We start from the raw sequence: 17,894 nt of genomic DNA on the forward strand, positions 1-17,894 counted from the left end.
ATGTATCTGGCTCACAAGCAGACCTGTAGTCATGTGGAAGGTATGTTTTTGCAGCTGACATTCCAACCTGATTTCTTGGGTCAATTTCTTGAACAGTTAAACCCACCGCCAACACACACACACACACACACACACACACACACACACACACACACACACACACACACACACACACACACACACACACACACACATATACACATTTTTAACCTGACCTCACCCCTCAGTGCACAGACTGCATATTTTCACATCCATGCAGGGTTCAGATATGTATACCTATAAGCGACATATTGTTGCCTTATTGTCTGAATATTTCTTAGTTCTTCTAACAAGTGTTTCATGAGCCAAAGGATAATTTCTTCAATGTTAAGAGCTGTCTAACCACAGGAACTCAGGCAGGCCCATATTTATCTACCCTTACAAAATGTGTTCATTACATGTTCCAGAATTCATGGTTCCATTATTGCCCTGCCAATGTACTTAACATTTGTCTACTTGTCTTTTTTCCAGAGTACGGTATGTCCAAAGCATTTAGGCTAATGGAGTGTGATGTATTGTCTTAATTTGTAAGCTTCATTTATGCATTTTTAACCCTGGGAACACTTTTATAGCAGTTTTCCCCTCATAAGTTCTACAAGATTATTTAATGGAACTGGCCCAGTGGTCAGCTATTAGCGATGTATTGCATTCCTGTGTCATTTTTGTTTGGTGATCTGTCTTGGTTCTCCTCACAGATAACTGGCCAACATAAATAACATGGCTCCGTGTCTGAAGCAAATCTACAATGGAAAATGATAACAGAAGCCTTTTCAGCTATCTAAACCATGAACTATAAATGTCAAACTTTGGTGTCAATCCAACAGGAATAACTTGAGGGAAGATACATGGTTGATTTCTACACCATCCAACCCCAGCATCAGTAGATCAGAATCAAATGCAGCTGCAAGACATGTTACATTTTTAATGACTTCAACGATGCAGTCTTATATTTACCAAATAGTTGTCATTCTGGGAAGACATACAGGAACTTTATAACCAAAGAGGAAATAAAATGCTTTTGAACAAACTGCTAATGTGTCCCTAAAGCTATAACAAAATCACCCCAGGTACATACCAAACAAGAGATTTTGATTTTTCTGGGGTGACCTGGTGGCCTGTGGGTTAAGGTGCCGACCACGAACCGCAATGTTCCCGGTTCGTGTCAGGCCCGGTACCCTTGTTGTATGTCATTCTCCATCTATGTTCCTCCTAATTTCCTGTCCCTCCAGTGTTCTTCTAATATTTTCAAAAAGACCCTCAGTTCAACCAAATCACCTCAAAACATATTTTCCCCTCGTACCCATTTCATAGTGACTGCTGATGGCAATCAGTACCCATTGTTTTTGGCTTTGGCGCTGAGTTTTATTAATGCTACTTTTAATGTTTTGGACACCACAAACGATGTTCCATTTGTGAATATCTCAAAATCTCATCAAGTACAAAAAGTACATTATCTGAATGGGTAGTTTATACCAGCCATAAATTTGGGGGATTTGGGTGACAAGACACGGGATTAAGCAGTACTCTAAGCAAAAGTCAACACAATCAAAGACACTGAAATGTTTCCTGGCCACAGTAATACTATAATAGTATATAGTCATGGCTAATTATAACCATAGAATGAATACTACACCTTTGCACTGGAATATTGGACCACTCATCTTTTGCGCATCTTTTTCTCCAGGACTTTGAGATTTGATGGGTTTCTTCTCCCAACCGCTGTTTTTTTTTTTCCTGGGTCCTCCCTTTTCATTCTGATGACGATGAATCATGCAAGCTGATTCTGTTGTACCCTTTGTCTGCAGGTCAGCCTGAATTTGTTTGGAAGTTGATCGAGGTTCTTTGTCCAATATTCAAACAATCCTTTGTTGCAATCTTTCATCAATTTTTCTCTTTCGTCCACGTCCATGGAGAGTAGCTACAGTGCCTTGGGCTGTAAACTTCTTCACAATGTTGTGCACAGTGGACACAGGAACATTATCTGGCAGATCTCTGGAGATGGACTTGTGGCCTTGAAATTGTCAAAAATGTTTGTTCTTAAATCCTCAGACAACTCTTTTGCATTAAAAGGTGACGCCAAGAGGTCTTGACCAAGCGTCCTTATCTGACTTGGGAGTGAGAATAGATTGTGTTGGTGGCATTGTCTGACTTAGGCATCTTTATTTGTCATTTTCTCTACCACAAGGTTGATTTTCAAAGGAATATCTTTGTTAAACAGATGCAGGGCTACATCACTTTCTCTGGTTTCTCTGTGTATAATCAGGTCCTGATGCTGTTTCATGTTGAAGCCTCTCCGTAATGGATGTAGATGCTTGACTCTTAGATGGAGCCTCCAGCTTATTCTTGTGGTGTTCAGTTATGGAAACTAAGTAACAATTATTATGATTTATGGGCAGACAGGGAGAGACTGTAAAGACATATTTTTCAAATCTGAATCACTTTATTGGCCAAATATATTACAATTACTTGGTGACATTGCTGCATTGGCATGAGCCAAGCCATAACAATGGAATAAAAGCAAAAGAAAAGAAAAGAAATGCCTGGGGATCGGTTATATATTGGCTACCAGACTTCCAAGTTTATTCTGTAAATTAGAGACACCATTAGAAGAGCTATACAACAGAATGCAAGATTTGTCTTTATTCGTTTGAAAAAAGTGTGACATTTGTTACTACAAGCTACATTGTGAGTTTAAAATCAAACATACAAAGAAAACATTGTTTGACGATATCCTGCAATAGTGGCAACATAAAAACTAAAAACAGCAAGAGGCTGCCGACCAAACCTTGTGGAACACCACTTTGAAAATGAGCAGATAAAGAAGCAACTTTACCATAACAAACAAACAAACGTTTTTCACACGGTATAGCAAAGGATAAAAGGGACAGAGAAAAAAATAAGCCCAGTTAAGTACGACCCACAAAATACAAGGTATATAAAGATTTACTGATGTGTTTTTTTCAGAGACTTTGCAGGAGGCTGTTCCAGAGTCATGAACAATAACAACAGCACAATTACAAGTAGAGTTAAGTTTTATATGGTACAAGAATAACATATAGTATACATTTAATGTCACATATCTACAACAGGCACCTAAACCATGATTAGTTTAAGCATGTTTTCATACAGAGTTAAGTTAAGGCAACACATTCAGTTTATCACAGTTTATAGGTGTGTTTTGCATGTTGTCTGGAATCCCACTGAGAACACAACTCTGATTTGAAGATTCATCCAGATACACAAGCCAGACACTGTTTGGTCTAAGAGTTTCCACAACTACCATACACTGCTGCAAACCAAGGTTAATTGGATATTATGTGGGAATGAATTATTTTTGTGCTATAAATTCCAAACCGGGGCTGATCATGTAATGTGAAAGCTACAGGGTTCTTCTTTGTTGATTACACCCATTAAATCTGTTTCAGTCCTGGAGGGGAAAATGCAAAGAAAAGAGAGGAGACATGATGAAGGAGGAATTTAAAGCCTCAAATGAGACAAATGAAGCTTGGCATCCTGAGTGAAGAGGCAGGAAAGGAGAAATGAGTGAGAGGTGAGATGAGTGTGAAAGAAAAAGCAAACGGGAGGGGGGTTAGCTGAGTGTGAGAATGACTGAAAATGGATAAACAGAGGGTGGGAGGGAAAGACGGTAAAGACTGAAAAAGAGGTGGTGGAAGTGAGTGAGTGAGAGATGGGCAGGGAGGTATAAAGAGAGGGAGGGAGTCATATAAGAGAGGCAGCCATAGAGGGAGAGGTGACATAGTAGATTATCTTCCTCTTCTGTCCTCCTCTCTGCCAGTCTCATCATGTTCATGCTGCAGATGTTGACTGTTATCTCTCTGACTGTTATTCTCCTGGCATCTGTGGAAGGTAGGACACAACCACACTTACTATGTGTGTTTATGTGTGTGTGTGTGTGTGTGTGTGTGTGTGTGTGTGTGTGTGTGTTGCATGGCTTGCCTGCACCCTGCAGGTGGACAATGAAGCAAAGAGAGCGATGGCGAAGACTGAAAAGGAGAGAAGAGGGAAAGAGGGATAGCAGCAGCAGCAGCAGCAGGGAGGGAGGCACGGATGTAAACAGAGGGGCAGAACGCAGGAGGACGAGCATCTCAAATCATGCATCACTCACACAGAAAGAAAGCAACTGTGTCAGTGCTCAGTCTGTGTGATGGTGTCGTCTCGTCTATTTTTTAAACATTTTGTGAAAGCACTGGAAGTGCAGTGATGTGCCTGAGGATGGATTCAAAATCATCTGTGGCATCACAAAGCAGCACTGTCCTATTTTACAGCTCTTATTGAGCCTGCTGCTTCCATCACACTTTAATTTGTTTACACGTTTGCTTTGGATGATAAGGCATCACGGCACACCCTCCACACAAACACACATTCCTCCTCTCCTTTTCTCACTTTCTCTGTTTCTTATTTCACTGCCATGCTAGTATGTTTTGCAGGACAGTGTAATTCCTCTGACATTCTTGAGCACATATGTGTGTCCATGTGTGAGTGTGTCTGTATATGTAACTTGAGGGCATGTTCACATTCTGCAGAACAGATAACGTTTTTCTGTCTGCAAAAGCTGCCAAGTTTCAGTCTTTGATTTATCAGAATATTGACTTCACAGTGTTTCATGATTCTGTGTGATAAGTATTAATGTAAAATGTTTCTGTAATGAATATTGATGTTATTGGTAATGATGTGCAATAGTGCACACTGTTTGAAACTTTTGTGGCTGCCATTATGTTGCTTCAGTGTCCTGTTCTCACTTGAGATAAACTCTGACATAATAAAATAAAGCTAAAAGGTGTTAAATAGGAAGGGATAAGCCAATATAATTAATGGACCTTAAAACCAATGAACTTCAGTATCATTATTTCAATTTGCTTTTGTTTGACACATCCCTAATGTTTTCTTTCTCTTTTTTCTTTGTGTCTGTCTCTTTTCGTGCCCAGGCAAAGGCGTGCAGATGCAAAGGGATGTCCAATGCTGCATGTTGTACTCCCAGGGCAAGGTGCGTACCAAAGATGTGTTGCGGTTTGAGGTGCAGACAGAGGGGCCCGACTGCAGTATACAAGCCATCATGCAAGTATTTCAACTATCCACTCATGGATCTAAAGAGCACACAGCAGCATCTGCAGGCATGGAAAATATGCCTCTCGTTAGAGAAGGGCAGAGCTGGGCTGAGAGGCATTGTCATCTTTCCAGGTCATGTTGTTACGGCAGAGCTCTGAGCTGTAATTGCCAGGGAAGTAAGAAAGAAATATGTGGGAATAACAAGTCATCTGAAAATACCTTCCAAGCCAGCTGAGTCCTGCTGCAGCAAGTCTGTCAGAACAGCAGGGTTTAGTTAAGTAAACCATTCTGCTTTGTGATACTTATAGCAGGTCAGTGAAATCTGATGTAGCTGGAGAATGAGGAACTTGCTTTTTCATGTGGTCCAGTTAACAAAAACATTGAATTCTTATACAGTTGTGATACAATAGTTTATTTTGTCCTCTCTATTTCAGTTCACAACCTCTTGTCTTCAACTTTCCTCACTTTTGATCACAGTTTGACTTCTTTCTACAGGAGAAAAAAACTTTTTTACTCGATTATAGCACCTTATAGCACCTCTTTTTGATTCCTTTTTGATTTGTGATTCCTTTGGCTTCACCTGGGAGACATCTTTGTAGTCCACCAAGTAACTGCTGAATCATTGTTTTTGCCAATACTGTGTTTCAGGCAGATTAAAATATGGGGGTTCTTTCTGTGTCCAGCAGAACCTTGTACTGCATTGTATTGTATTGTATTGTGTTCTTTTTGTAGTCTTTACACGAAGAAGGCTGTGAAATGTGCAGACCCCAGAGACCGGAAGGTGAAGAGGTTGCTGAGAAAGCTTGTGCAGAGACAGAAAAACAAGGCCATGTGGTTCCCTCCTCATGACAACCTGCCCGTCATGTCAGAGGTCAGATACAAGCTACTTTGCGGCTACATGGTCACAATCTCCTGCAATAGACTATATGTCAAATGTAATAAAATAAATATTATCCAGCCAAGAGTAGACAATGTGACTGTTGATTTGACATATTGAGGGAGTTTTTTTTAAGATTTCCTCCTCTTGTGATCATCAGGACAAGAAAGATAACTGGGCGGTTCTCAGTGTGGAGTGATGGAGGGCCGTCAAATATGGAGGAAAACTCGTAGTCATAAGTAAGATTTTTTTGACCTCTTGACTATGTTGAAAGTTCAGTACATGGTATATAATATATGAAATCTACTAAATGTCTTTCCACTTTTCTACAGGCCAAGTAAACTTTCAGCAGCTCGTCATCTTTACACAGCGAAGCTGGCTGACTCTCCAGTTGTCTCGTGTCTCTCTCTATCTAAGCTATCTGTCTCCCTGGGACCAGACCTGGGCAGCAATACATATTTAAATGGCTTTAGATATTTAAACATGAACTGTGCTTGAAATATTCCCAAACAAATGGCTGGAACAGTCTCAACAGAGGAGTATTTAGTTGTAAGATATGTTGAATTGATTTTTTTTTAATGGCTCATACTGTTATTTGCCGGAGTCTGCCTGGAAGTGTCTCCCTCTACAACATTCATTTTCACAACATACTCGTGAAAAAAGTATAATTAAACAACGATAAACGAGCAGTGATATTAATATTGTATATCAGCAAGATACTCAATGCTTATGTGTGACTTGTATACCTTCAGTGATGTGTAATGACACTGCACACAGTGCAGGCTTTGACCTGATATGTTTGACTGTTAGAAAGGTGAACTAAGAGAAAGATTTCACCTGGATATGACTTTCTGTGTCACATAAAGAGCCAATGTTCTTGACATTTTGTCCACTCTGTATAATGACTGTTTGTAAACTCAGTATGAAACTCAAGTCTATCTTTTAAAATGAGGCCCTCAGGCATCTACCACAGATTTAAATATCTACGCATTTGCAGTTTACATTTGTCTTTTCCACCAATAGTCTGTCACTAAACTATGCCAAAGTATTCATGATTCAATTCACCACATGGCAAGGCTGTTAAAACTTAGAGGGCTCAATTGTGTGTGAAACACACAAGTATTGTATTGTAGAAGAGTGCACTGTATGTTAAAACACAATATGAACTATTTTATAAATGAATCTGAAATAATACCTGGAACTGCCTCACTGCCTCTTTTTCTGGGAACCTTGCGTGTGTCTGCATGTCTTATTCACCACACAGTAGGCCTACATTTTATTTAGCCATGCCAGCTGCTCGGTGTTGGTCAGTCCATCACTTTGGTCCAGACTGAATTATCTCAGCAACTATTGGATGTATTGCCATGAAACTAGGAACATACATTCATGTTCCCCTCAGGATGAATTTTAAATATTTGGTGATTAGGTACATTTTAGCCCAATAGTTGGGTTGATGCCCAAATACCTGTATAACTAATGACATTCCCATCAGGCTCAGCTGTAATTTGTTCATAAGGTTAATTGGGGTTAGCGTGCTAACATGCTAAACTAAGACAACAATGGAACAGTTTTGCCTTATTAGTGATCAACTACTTAAATTTAAATCACATTGTTTTTACACAGAACCCATCCAATTATTATTACAGAAACTTTTTTTCTAATATTAAATTTGACCCATGTGCCTCAAAGGAGAACAGCTTCTGGACAGGAGAATATCCTCCACCAGGGGTAGCCACAAACACAATAATGAGAATCACAGTTCAATTCCTGAGCCGTTTATTTGTCACACTTTTCATAAGCTGTCCATCAAAATGTTGAGCCATTCACTGAAATAACAAACCTTTTAATGAGCGTGAAGTGGCATGAAGTCAGAAGAGCTTTCGATTAAATGGTATATAACGTTCATAATTATACACTACACTTTAGCCTAAAACAATTAACACCAAAAAGCATAAAACAACTGCACATTCAATTCCTCAAGGCTTTCTTCACAGTACCTTTTCACAAAACAATAAAAAATAAATAAATCATTTGCTTGCAATATATTCCAGTCAAAATCTAAACACATTTAAATATGTGATTTATAAAGCAGAAAACACAGACAATACTGATGTTAAGCACATTGTTGTTACCAACAACAAAATGTCACCTAATGGTCTTGGAACTTGAAACTACAGTTGTTTATACTCCCATCAGTAATCAAAAAATATCTAACATGGAAAAATTAAAACTTTTACCTAAGAAAAAAATAAACAAAAATTGATCATTCTGTTCTTTGATATCTTCCTCTTCTATGACATCTGGATAAGTGCTTGAAGTAAAAAAAAAAAAAAAAAGTTTCTGAACAGCTATAACTCCAAAGATTCCTGTAAAATGTCTGTGTAGCAGTATAGTCCTGTACTTATGGTTTAAAAGCAATAGCACCAAATAAATACAGGAAATACATACATAAGATACCACTAAGTGAAAAACATTCTACCAAGTCACTTAATATATCAACTTCAAAATAAGTAGAGATTCTCTGTCACAAGATTCTCCGTCACACCTCCACCATGATGTATTTACATCCTGCTGATATGCTCCATTGAGTATTTTTGTGTATAGTGCTGTAGAAGCTCCATATCTAAGTCCTAGTAGAGGTAGTCATAATGCGAAAGACAAAAAAAAGTGTTTGCCAAAGAAACAATATGTAGTAAGTGTTAAGTCATGCAACAGCAATAGCCAAATTATGCAGATTTACATTTTCACTAGATTGGAAAATTAGTTGGTTCGCATAATTTTGATTAATGGTGATGTTTATCTACAATAATGCTGGTAAGGAGTTTAGGATGCTCTAACTGAAAGGATCGTAAATTATACAAATCTATTAAAACATGATAAAAAACAGTCATCAAACAGCAAAACGCCCCCAAGGCAAAAACACTGAATCAGATTTTAGGCATCGGATGTACGAACTGTTCCTAAACAGCATGTGTACCAGCCTCGGGCTGGACTTGCCCCAAGTACTGGCTGTGTTGACCAAAAACTATTATTTTCTAAGACTGTCCCTGCACAATTGCAAGCCAACCATCTAGCTAAAATTATTTTGGTACATGAAGCCCTTAAGGGTGTAACTCTTGTCTTCACATTGTGGTCTCACTGCTGTGGTGATTGAGGGTATCGTTTTCCTGGCAGATAAGCTGGTAGGGCTTCTCATTCTCCTCGATTACAGAGTTGCGCACCTCAGCATCCTGACTCTGCAGCTCTCCACGGGACAGGTGCTCCACAATGCCAGCCCCAAGTGAGTCACCCAGCACGTTGGTGGTGGTGCGCAAACGGTCCCTGGGGAGACAGAATCAGATAAGAGACAGGAAAAAGAGATGTACAATAAAGAAAAAGACAAGGAAAACAGTATTGTTTATCTGCTATAAAAACATTCACAGCTCCCTAAACACAGGCTCTCTAATCTGTCACTCTGCATTATGCATCAATAACCTTTGTAGTGGTGGGACCTCTTGGCTCTCTGAAAGCTTTACAATGACATTTAGGTTGGCAGACCCACAGAACAGACCAATCCCCATCAAGCTGACATTTAGTGGAAACTCACAAGAACCAATCCACGGCGATGATCAGTGTTATGTCCTCTGTGGGCAGTCCCACCGATGTCAATACAATCACCATGGTAACCAGGCCAGCCTGAGGGATGCCTGCTGCTCCGATGCTGGCAGCAGTTGCTGTGATACTGAGTGGGCGGTGGGAGGGATGGAGAGGAGAGTGAAGACATTTAATAAAGGGAAACAAACAAACAGCACATGTGCACTCCTGGTGGGAGGAGTAGAGTGATAAAAGCACACGAGGAATTATAGAATAATGTAAATAATCTAGCCACAGCTATATTTTCTATAAACTGTAGAAAATGTCATCAAAGAGGATTACATCATAAAGGCAATTCTAGTATAATATGATGACTATATGTAACATTATGTACACTTGGTCTGTTAATGAAAAAGGTGGACCAGGTGAATGATGGTGTAAATAAACTGTGATCACATGTTGATTCTCTTCAGTAAGTAGACTGCCAGAAGGAGTCCGTACAGAGTTTTTCCATCAGTTAATTGTTTTGGGTTCTCCAGCCAGGGTTTGTCTTACCATTAGACAAATGTTGTCTCACTTCTTTATCCACTTTCAAAACAATGACTTACAACATGTTTTAGAATAACAAAACACAGCAAAAAGATGAATGAAATGATACATGTTTTCCCTTCTCGGTTTCCTGTAGCTGTATGCACTCACTGCTGAGACCAGATTCGCCCATGTACCAGAGACAGTAGACTCGGTGCGTGTTAGGCAATTAGCCTGTTGGCTGAGCTGCTAGCCTCAAGCAGAAAGGACGAGCAGGCTACGGAGATCTGGTAACTTCACCTCTTCCTCTACACCACTATTTTTTCAAACTTTTAGCCCTTTAGCCCCAACCGACACTGACTCAAGTGACATAACTTGGGCAGCGAAGGCACCATCACATCTAGCTTTTAGCAGTAACCTCGGGACACTTCAGTGGCTGTTGAGTTCCCGACCCTGAACTGCCTGGCAGCAACACAGTAAAATGATTATGTATTTTATTATGTAAAATTACATAAATGTACTCAATGAAAAACAATAAAATATTTCCTGATTGTCTCATGTGATTTTGTCACCACCGAACACTAGTTTTTGTACTTAACTCATCCTAAACAAAAAGGATTGACTTGCTAGGCCCCGTGCCTCCAGCATCTACAGTATTTGTGTGTATGGTGCAAAGTAGGTTTACCTGATGGTGAGAATCTGGCCAAAGTTTAATTCCATGTCATTCACTTGAGCAATAAAGATGGCTGCCACAGCCTCGTACAGGGCAGTGCCATCCATGTTGATGGTGGCACCCACAGGGAGGACAAAACGTGTCACTCGTTTATCCACACGGTTGTTCTCCTCCAGACAGCGGAAGGTGATGGGCAGAGTAGCAGAGCTGCAGTATGCAGGGACGGAGAGATGTAGCGTGATGATTTGAAACTAGTCATCAGAAACTATTAATATGATATGGTCTAGTTATATTGGCTTCTTTTCTTTTCTCATGAGATGTAGTGCTGAAATCAATGACACAAAAACACAATATATTCATACAACGCACTGGATTGGGCACCGACAGTAAGGTACAAACATCTCCCAGTGTCTGACACCAGTATCTGAGCAGGACGGATTATGATATTTACCTAGATGAGGTTCCCAGAGCTGTGATGAGCGCCTGCAGCAGGCCACCAATGAAGCTGTAGGGATTCTTCCTGGTCACCAGGAAGTAGAGCAGTGGCAGGACAAAGAGGCCGTGGATGAGGAGACCCACAATGACTGACACGGTGTACATCCCCAGCTGGCCGCCCACCTCCGCCAGATTCTTCATCTCCACAATCTTCCCCGCAATCAGGAACAGGATACCCACTGGAGCATACCTGAGAGCATACCTTTGTGAATTTCTGTGAATCTACAGTTTATAACTTTATGGTTTAACATTTAGAAACTGCAATTGTTATAAATCATCTTTAGCTATAAACATACAGTTCTTACAATTCAATATTCGATATCTTTGGAAACTTTGGAATCTCCACTAGAGTTTAAAAGTTCTGTGAGTTTGAAAATGTTTGGTTGCACAGCCTACGATTGTAATGACTGACCCACCAGCAGCTCACTGGGTTTTAGGAAGGCAATCAGGTCATGTCAAGTCAAGCTTTATTATGATTGCACATTCAAGATCATAGAATCACAATCTGTCTTAACAAACAAGGAATTTAAACTGCATATGAAACTTCAATACCAAATTGAAAACGTATAGAAAATATAAATCAAGAGCTTATGGGGTTAGTTAGGTGTGTCTTTACTGACCAGATGATGACAGACACCAGCCTCATGATGGCTTCGTTCAGGCAGTCAAAGAAGTCCCTGAGGGCCTCGCCCCGCTGCTTCATGTTGCCAATGACCAGACCAAAGCACATGGAGAAGACCACCAAACCCAGAGCGTTCACTCCAGCAGAGGAGCTGGACACAGGGACAGTCTCCTCCACTGTCTCCTGTCGTAGACAATAAGTTTAAGGAAACATTATATTAATGTTTCAATTCCTGCTGAGGTTCTTGTAAAAAGAGACAAACACTCACTGGATTGTGATTATTTTTCATCCCACTTAGATCTGTATAAATTCATATGAATCAAGTCTGAAATTGCCATGTGTTTATTTTCCCTGGAGGTGCCACTGCCACCCACCTGTATGGTGTGCAGCACCCTGCTGAGGTTCACACTAAGGTTAGACTCTGTCATGTTGAGAGAGTCAGTGAGGTTCAGGGTCACTGTCACGTTCCTTGTGTGCACAATCTTCTTGTACACAGTTTTATACTGCAAGAGAGAGCATTCTAATTAATCCAAAATTATGCATTAATTATGTTTAAGTGTTTAAGTTTCTGAAGGTGAATTACAAGGCAATAAATGTGATTTCACAGTGAAATAATGTTTTTTGTATCATTATATGTCTGATATGAGAAGACAGCCTCACCTGCTTGAAACAGGCCTCTACCAGATTGGGTGGAAACATGTTCCTGGGATAAATAGCAGAAATTATTATATTTGTGCCAAAGTGTCTATAAAACAACACCACATGAATCACAGCAGGTTGAACATTTTGCAGTACTACACCATGTTTATCAATAACCATGTGATAATCTTAAAGAGTAATCCTTCAGAATAAGTCTGATCAACTAGCCTGACTGTGCCCAGAGGTGAAACTGCCTACCAGCAGCTCTAAAGCTCTCTACTTAACATGGTATGTCTTGTGTCTTTCAATCAGTACAAAATCGAAGTGTAAAAATGATTATACGTGGTTTGTGGCATTGTGTGACAGACTATTTCTCGGCTGCTGCTAAGCCAAGCTAACTGGCCACTGGCTGTGGCGTCATATTAAGAGTAGATATGAGGGTGGTGTCCATCTTCTAATTTGACTTTAAATGTGGGTGATGTGACTGTATGTGGACACAGTCAGGGAAAACAGCTGATACAGTAGCAAGCACCTGTGTGTAACGTCACAAGTGAGACAAGCCAGAGTTTCTGAGCTGTTACCTGATGAGATCTAGGAAAGCATCGGCAGCTTGAATTGGTTCTATGTTTCCACCGTTGGCCACAGGACTGTCCCTGCTGCCTTTCCCCGGCCGGATGATTATCACGATAACAATGCCAATGAACACAGCGATCAGGGTGGTCACCATGTAGTAGACCACTGCGCGCACACCCATCTTACCCGACGCTTTGCTGTCCAAGGAGGAAATACCTGAGACAGGAAATTAACTTAATCTTATCACTTTGCCTCAAGTTTAGATTTTGTTACCAATATTCTTTTTTACCGACACAAATGTAATTGGTCAGGAAATACTGCTGAACCTTTTCCTTTACATTATAATAACAATAATCATACACAAATTACACTGTGTAAAAACAACAATTTGAAACTTTATTGTAATTAGAAGCAGGGCAATGCTCTGTCCAGAAAAGGCTGGACTTCTCAAAATACACATTTAGCCTCTTGTTCTTTTAATATAAAATATCACAGAGTGGTCATTTGGACAGGCCCATTATTTCTGGATGCGACTGGAGCTGTTGATATTTAAAGTTGAGTAGTTTAGTTGTAGTAACATTCCTCCAACTTTCCCATCTTAGGGTCTGACCAGTAATCTACTGAAACATGCCGGCAACAGTTAGAGTGTTTGTTCTTCTGTGCTCGTTATAAGCCAACCTGTGACCAGACTGGAGACGATGAGAGGCAGCACCAGCATCTGTAGCATTCTCATTAGGAGCTCCCCAGGAAAGGCAAAGTACTTGATCTCCCTCAGGGACAGGTTGTGGGGACGTAGGGCAAAGCCCAGGATTACACCTGAATACATTTGGACACATACACACAAAAGCACAAATGTACACAAAGTCAACTGACGGCAGAGGAAGCAGCGTTAAACCTCCACTGGGTTTCCCCCTTCACTCACCCAGAGCCACAGCGGCGACAGTGAAGAGAACAAACAGATTCCTCTTGAAGAAACCTTTGACGCTGTCCCTGCTGATGGAGCTCATCCTCTCCTTCATGCTGCTAGCTCTCTTCTCCATGGCCCTGCGTAGTCGCCTCCTCAAGTCTCCACTCTCTGGCAGGGTGGGTTTGTCCGCGTCCTCGTTTAGGAAAAGACTAGCGCTGTTGGGGGGCTTCTCGTTCATAATCAGCTCCAGCACCTGGTCCAGGAGGCAGGTCTCGTGCGAAACTAGGCAGGAAGAGGATGACGTAGGGAGAAATAATTGGTCACATTTTTCCATGTGAGGTTTTGGCAAGATTAATAGGCTGGGTGACATTTTGATGATTTTGAACATCAGGCGGAAAACATCAGCTCCCACAACCATGATGGAAAATTGCTGAGTGGAAACAGGAGGTCACATCAAATGGACAAATGGACTGCTGTTTTTAAGAAATTGTTTATGACTGTAAATCAAAACCAAGTCGAGCTGTGACACAAACATTACTTTATATGTGGTGACAGACACATGCTGGCCAGATGTTTAATTTATTCTTCTTAGTGCCCACAAAGTAAATGCCACTCTTTTCATATAAATGTTAGTGGTAAAATGACGTAGATGGACAAAACATATATCAAAACCAATTTGGATAAGTCACTATTAAGCAAAAATGGCAACATTCACTGGTTCTAGCTTATCAAATGTGAGGATTTGTTTTTTTTTCTGACTCATATAATTGTATATATTAAATATATTTGAGGTTTGGGACTGTTCATCGGACAAGCAAGCAATTTCAAGACATCCCCTTTGGCTCTGGGAAATTGCACTGGGTATTTCCCCTATTTTATAGGATTAATGATTTATCAATTAATTGATCAAATAAACAACAAAAAAATCAATAATGAAAACAATTAGTTGCAGCTGAAATCACCTGAACCAATATGTAAACAGTCGGTTATAGACTTGCCTCTTACTCAAACATAACTGCAAGTCAAAAATTTAGTGTACTGTATGTATGTGATGCAGAGTTTAACATAGTGTACAGAAAAACAAATTCCACTGGCCTGTAGCTACTAAAACAATCTAATTTAATCTAATCTAATCTTCTACTGTAATAAAAATATATAATTAAAGCACTTGATATTAGATGTACTGAATTATAAAAAGTAAAGCACTTGTTCATAACCTCATATTATACTATACTGATTGACAGTCTGTTGTTAAGATTATAAATAAACACTTAAAAAAACAGAATATATAGAGAGATTGGCTCTCTTGTTGGTCCTTTCTAACTGGCAAGGCTCACGTAAACAAAAAATATATAAAACTGTAAATTACACCACGTAACCTTGAATATAAGCAAGACACAAGTTTAACTCTGGTTGCAAAGATACATGACTAAAGCTGTACTAACTGGCGAGTAAGGAAATTTTAGCTCTGTTATTTTAAACCTTCACAGTGATCTTTTTTAATAACTGAATACATAAGAGCTGTAAGAACACTGTAAAAGTTTAAGAACACTGTAAAACGAAAAACATTGAGCTTCTGTAGTCTTACCGTGTTTCCCCCTCCTGAACAACACAAAGCAGTCTGTGTATAGCACGTGGCTGCTGGTCTAACTTCTCCTTATCTATCTAGGGTACATGTTGAATCATGAATCACCCTCTACAAACAGACGTGAAGCCCTGCGCTTAAGAACAATATAGTAAACAGCCGGCCTCTTCATCTGCTGTGCAATTTAGTCACTCTGAGCTCCTTTATATTTTTAGTCTTCCCTAAGCGGTACACACTTATCATATAATCTCCAAAGACCTCATCTATTCTGTTTGCGCCATTCTTGTCCATTGACTTTCTTTTGTCCATTGTTCTGCGGTTCTCCTTTATCTACACATCCCACATGCAGCGTAAAAGACCCATTGTTTAGCCGGTTGTAGGATGACCCTGGATAAGCCACTATTTATCTTGGTGTAAGTTTCGGAATTATCAGCTCTCACGCAGTACTGTTCATACTTAATTGCCTATGAGCGTGTGTGTGTGTGTGTGTGTGTGTGTGTGTGTGTGTGTGTGTGTAACTGAAGCACAAGAGAAAACATCTGATTAAAATATGCTACACAGTCATGTTTCACAGAAAGTCTGAAGGATTCAAGAGAGCGCTGATGATCCTATTTCTGGGCGCTGAATGGACAAGAGTGGATGAAAAGGCAGATTAAATCATACACTCCTCCATTACCGGTTTGTACAGCTCTATATTAGCATTGAAATGGATGGACTACCGCTTATGACAACACAATGTAATGCCATGCTTGGTGTGTGTTCAGTGCAAATCAGTATCACAGAACCCATTATAGAACACAATGAAGGAACAATGAAGACTTAGTGAAGGAATTAAAGTGTGAATCAGCTGCTCAACATAAAGACCCTACACAGCCATGATTATAGATATCAGATGGCTAGGTTAAAGATATATTATTTAAGTGATTATAACTTAAGCATACAGCCAGAGCCTTCACCTGCACATTCTCTGCATCTGAGAAATATTTCTGCTTCACTGGTTTTGCTGCGCTTCTAATGTGTGTTAAATATGGAAGTAAATATGTGCTTGAGTAGTTATAATGAATAGAAATGAACAGAAACACTGCCATGAAAGGTCATATTCTTATTTTATTCACAGCCTGAATAAACCACTGCAGTTTTACCTGTCTGTTTTATTCTGTTTTAATCTGATTTATAATGTTTGTCACTGAGTTTCTGAGTGCCATACCAAAGTGGTAACATGACTTCCGGTCTAAAGCCACCAACTCTGGCTCAAACTGCTTAGTCCTGGTCAGGCTGCCGGCAGACCTCTTCAGTCTGACAACTCAAACATCCACCAATGGATGAGAACAGTGATAAACATTAAGCTAACAGCAAGGAAATAAGGGTCTATAATAATAATGGAAAGCATCAATAACTCAAAGGGCATTTTTTAATACAGATAACAAAACAATATCTTACCATTAAATCCAAAACCACTGCAGCACTAAACACTTACAAATATTTTTAAATTGAGCTCAGTGAAATCACTATCTTTAAAGTAGAAGGGCATGCAGCTTGTAAGGCAGAGCACATTTCACCCCTCAATTGAAAAGTCAGACTTAGGCTACATGTTAAAACATACTAGCACACAGGCATCTCACCTTAAGCTGTTATGAATTTGTAATTCTGTATTACAGTCTATCATATATTAACAGCCCAATCACAGTAATGGTACTTAAGGTTTCTCAGAATTAACTTAATAGTTGATTTATTTTTTGCACAAAGCATTCTCACCAACACAGTCTCACTCCCTACTCGTCAAATGTCTGACGCATGGTCAAGGCCCTTTGTCGTCCTTTTTAAAGACTTGGGTAGCCCTTTTGCATCAATTATTGACGTTTAGGGATCCACAGTCAAGTTAGCAACGCTTAGCAACAATAAATATGCAATATCCGGTTACACTTTCAAGATAAAACGTAACGTTTCGATACATTGCCATGTTGAAACGCGCATAATTAAAGTCGTGAAACATTGCAGTTTCGTTAGGTTTAGGCACAGAAAGTACTTGGTTGGGTTTAGGCAACAAAACTACTTGGTTAAGGTTAGGAAAAGATCATGGTTTAGGTTAAAATAGCTATGTATGTCAATTAAGACTTAAGTTAACTAACGTTAATGTCAATTTACCTCACTCGCCTAAATAAAAACATTTAATGTTTTGTTTCGCACGGGACACAAACCCTGTTCTCCTGCTTCAAGGTCCGGGTTCTGGCCCTCTATCCACCCCAATCACCTCCTTACTTCGTCTTTTCTCTTAAATATCATACTTGCCTTTACCATCAAAAACTGACACAACAG

At 39.8% G+C, this 17,894-nt stretch overlaps 2 protein-coding genes across 6 annotated transcripts in view; one reads left to right on the forward strand and one right to left on the reverse strand.

Annotated features, from left to right (window-relative positions):
- Window positions 1-3,811: 3,811 nt before the first annotated feature.
- On the forward strand, window positions 3,812-7,115 carry ccl44 (chemokine (C-C motif) ligand 44). The gene is made up of 5 exons (XM_046049784.1): window positions 3,812-3,906; window positions 4,986-5,115; window positions 5,839-5,977; window positions 6,144-6,222; window positions 6,316-7,115. Exons 1-4 carry the CDS (start codon window positions 3,843-3,845, stop codon window positions 6,180-6,182), a joined length of 372 nt encoding a protein of 123 aa, XP_045905740.1. The 5' UTR covers window positions 3,812-3,842; the 3' UTR covers window positions 6,183-6,222; window positions 6,316-7,115.
- Window positions 7,116-7,742: 627 nt separating this feature from the next.
- Window positions 7,743-17,894, reverse strand: part of slc1a6 (solute carrier family 1 member 6) — a 16,035-nt gene continuing 5,883 nt past the window's right edge. For 4 of the 5 annotated variants that reach the window (XM_046049781.1, XM_046049780.1, XM_046049778.1 and 1 more), the window contains 10 exons: window positions 14,009-14,275; window positions 13,765-13,902; window positions 13,095-13,302; window positions 12,535-12,577; window positions 12,249-12,377; window positions 11,873-12,057; window positions 11,209-11,442; window positions 10,770-10,964; window positions 9,570-9,704; window positions 7,743-9,304 (listed from right to left, as the gene is read on the reverse strand). In XM_046049781.1, coding sequence (XP_045905737.1) covers window positions 9,106-9,304; window positions 9,570-9,704; window positions 10,770-10,964; window positions 11,209-11,442; window positions 11,873-12,057; window positions 12,249-12,377; window positions 12,535-12,577; window positions 13,095-13,302; window positions 13,765-13,902; window positions 14,009-14,231 — 1,689 coding nt within the window. In that variant the 5' untranslated portion in view covers window positions 14,232-14,275 and the 3' untranslated portion in view covers window positions 7,743-9,105. Of the gene's footprint in view, window positions 9,305-9,569; window positions 9,705-10,769; window positions 10,965-11,208; window positions 11,443-11,872; window positions 12,058-12,248; window positions 12,378-12,534; window positions 12,578-13,094; window positions 13,303-13,764; window positions 13,903-14,008; window positions 14,276-15,581; window positions 15,945-17,894 lie in introns of those variants that run through there. The other variant, XM_046049779.1, reaches the window with a different exon arrangement.

This window comes from Micropterus dolomieu, linkage group LG05 (genome assembly GCF_021292245.1).
Source record: "Micropterus dolomieu isolate WLL.071019.BEF.003 ecotype Adirondacks linkage group LG05, ASM2129224v1, whole genome shotgun sequence".
Taxonomy (NCBI): Eukaryota; Metazoa; Chordata; class Actinopteri; order Centrarchiformes; family Centrarchidae; genus Micropterus; species Micropterus dolomieu.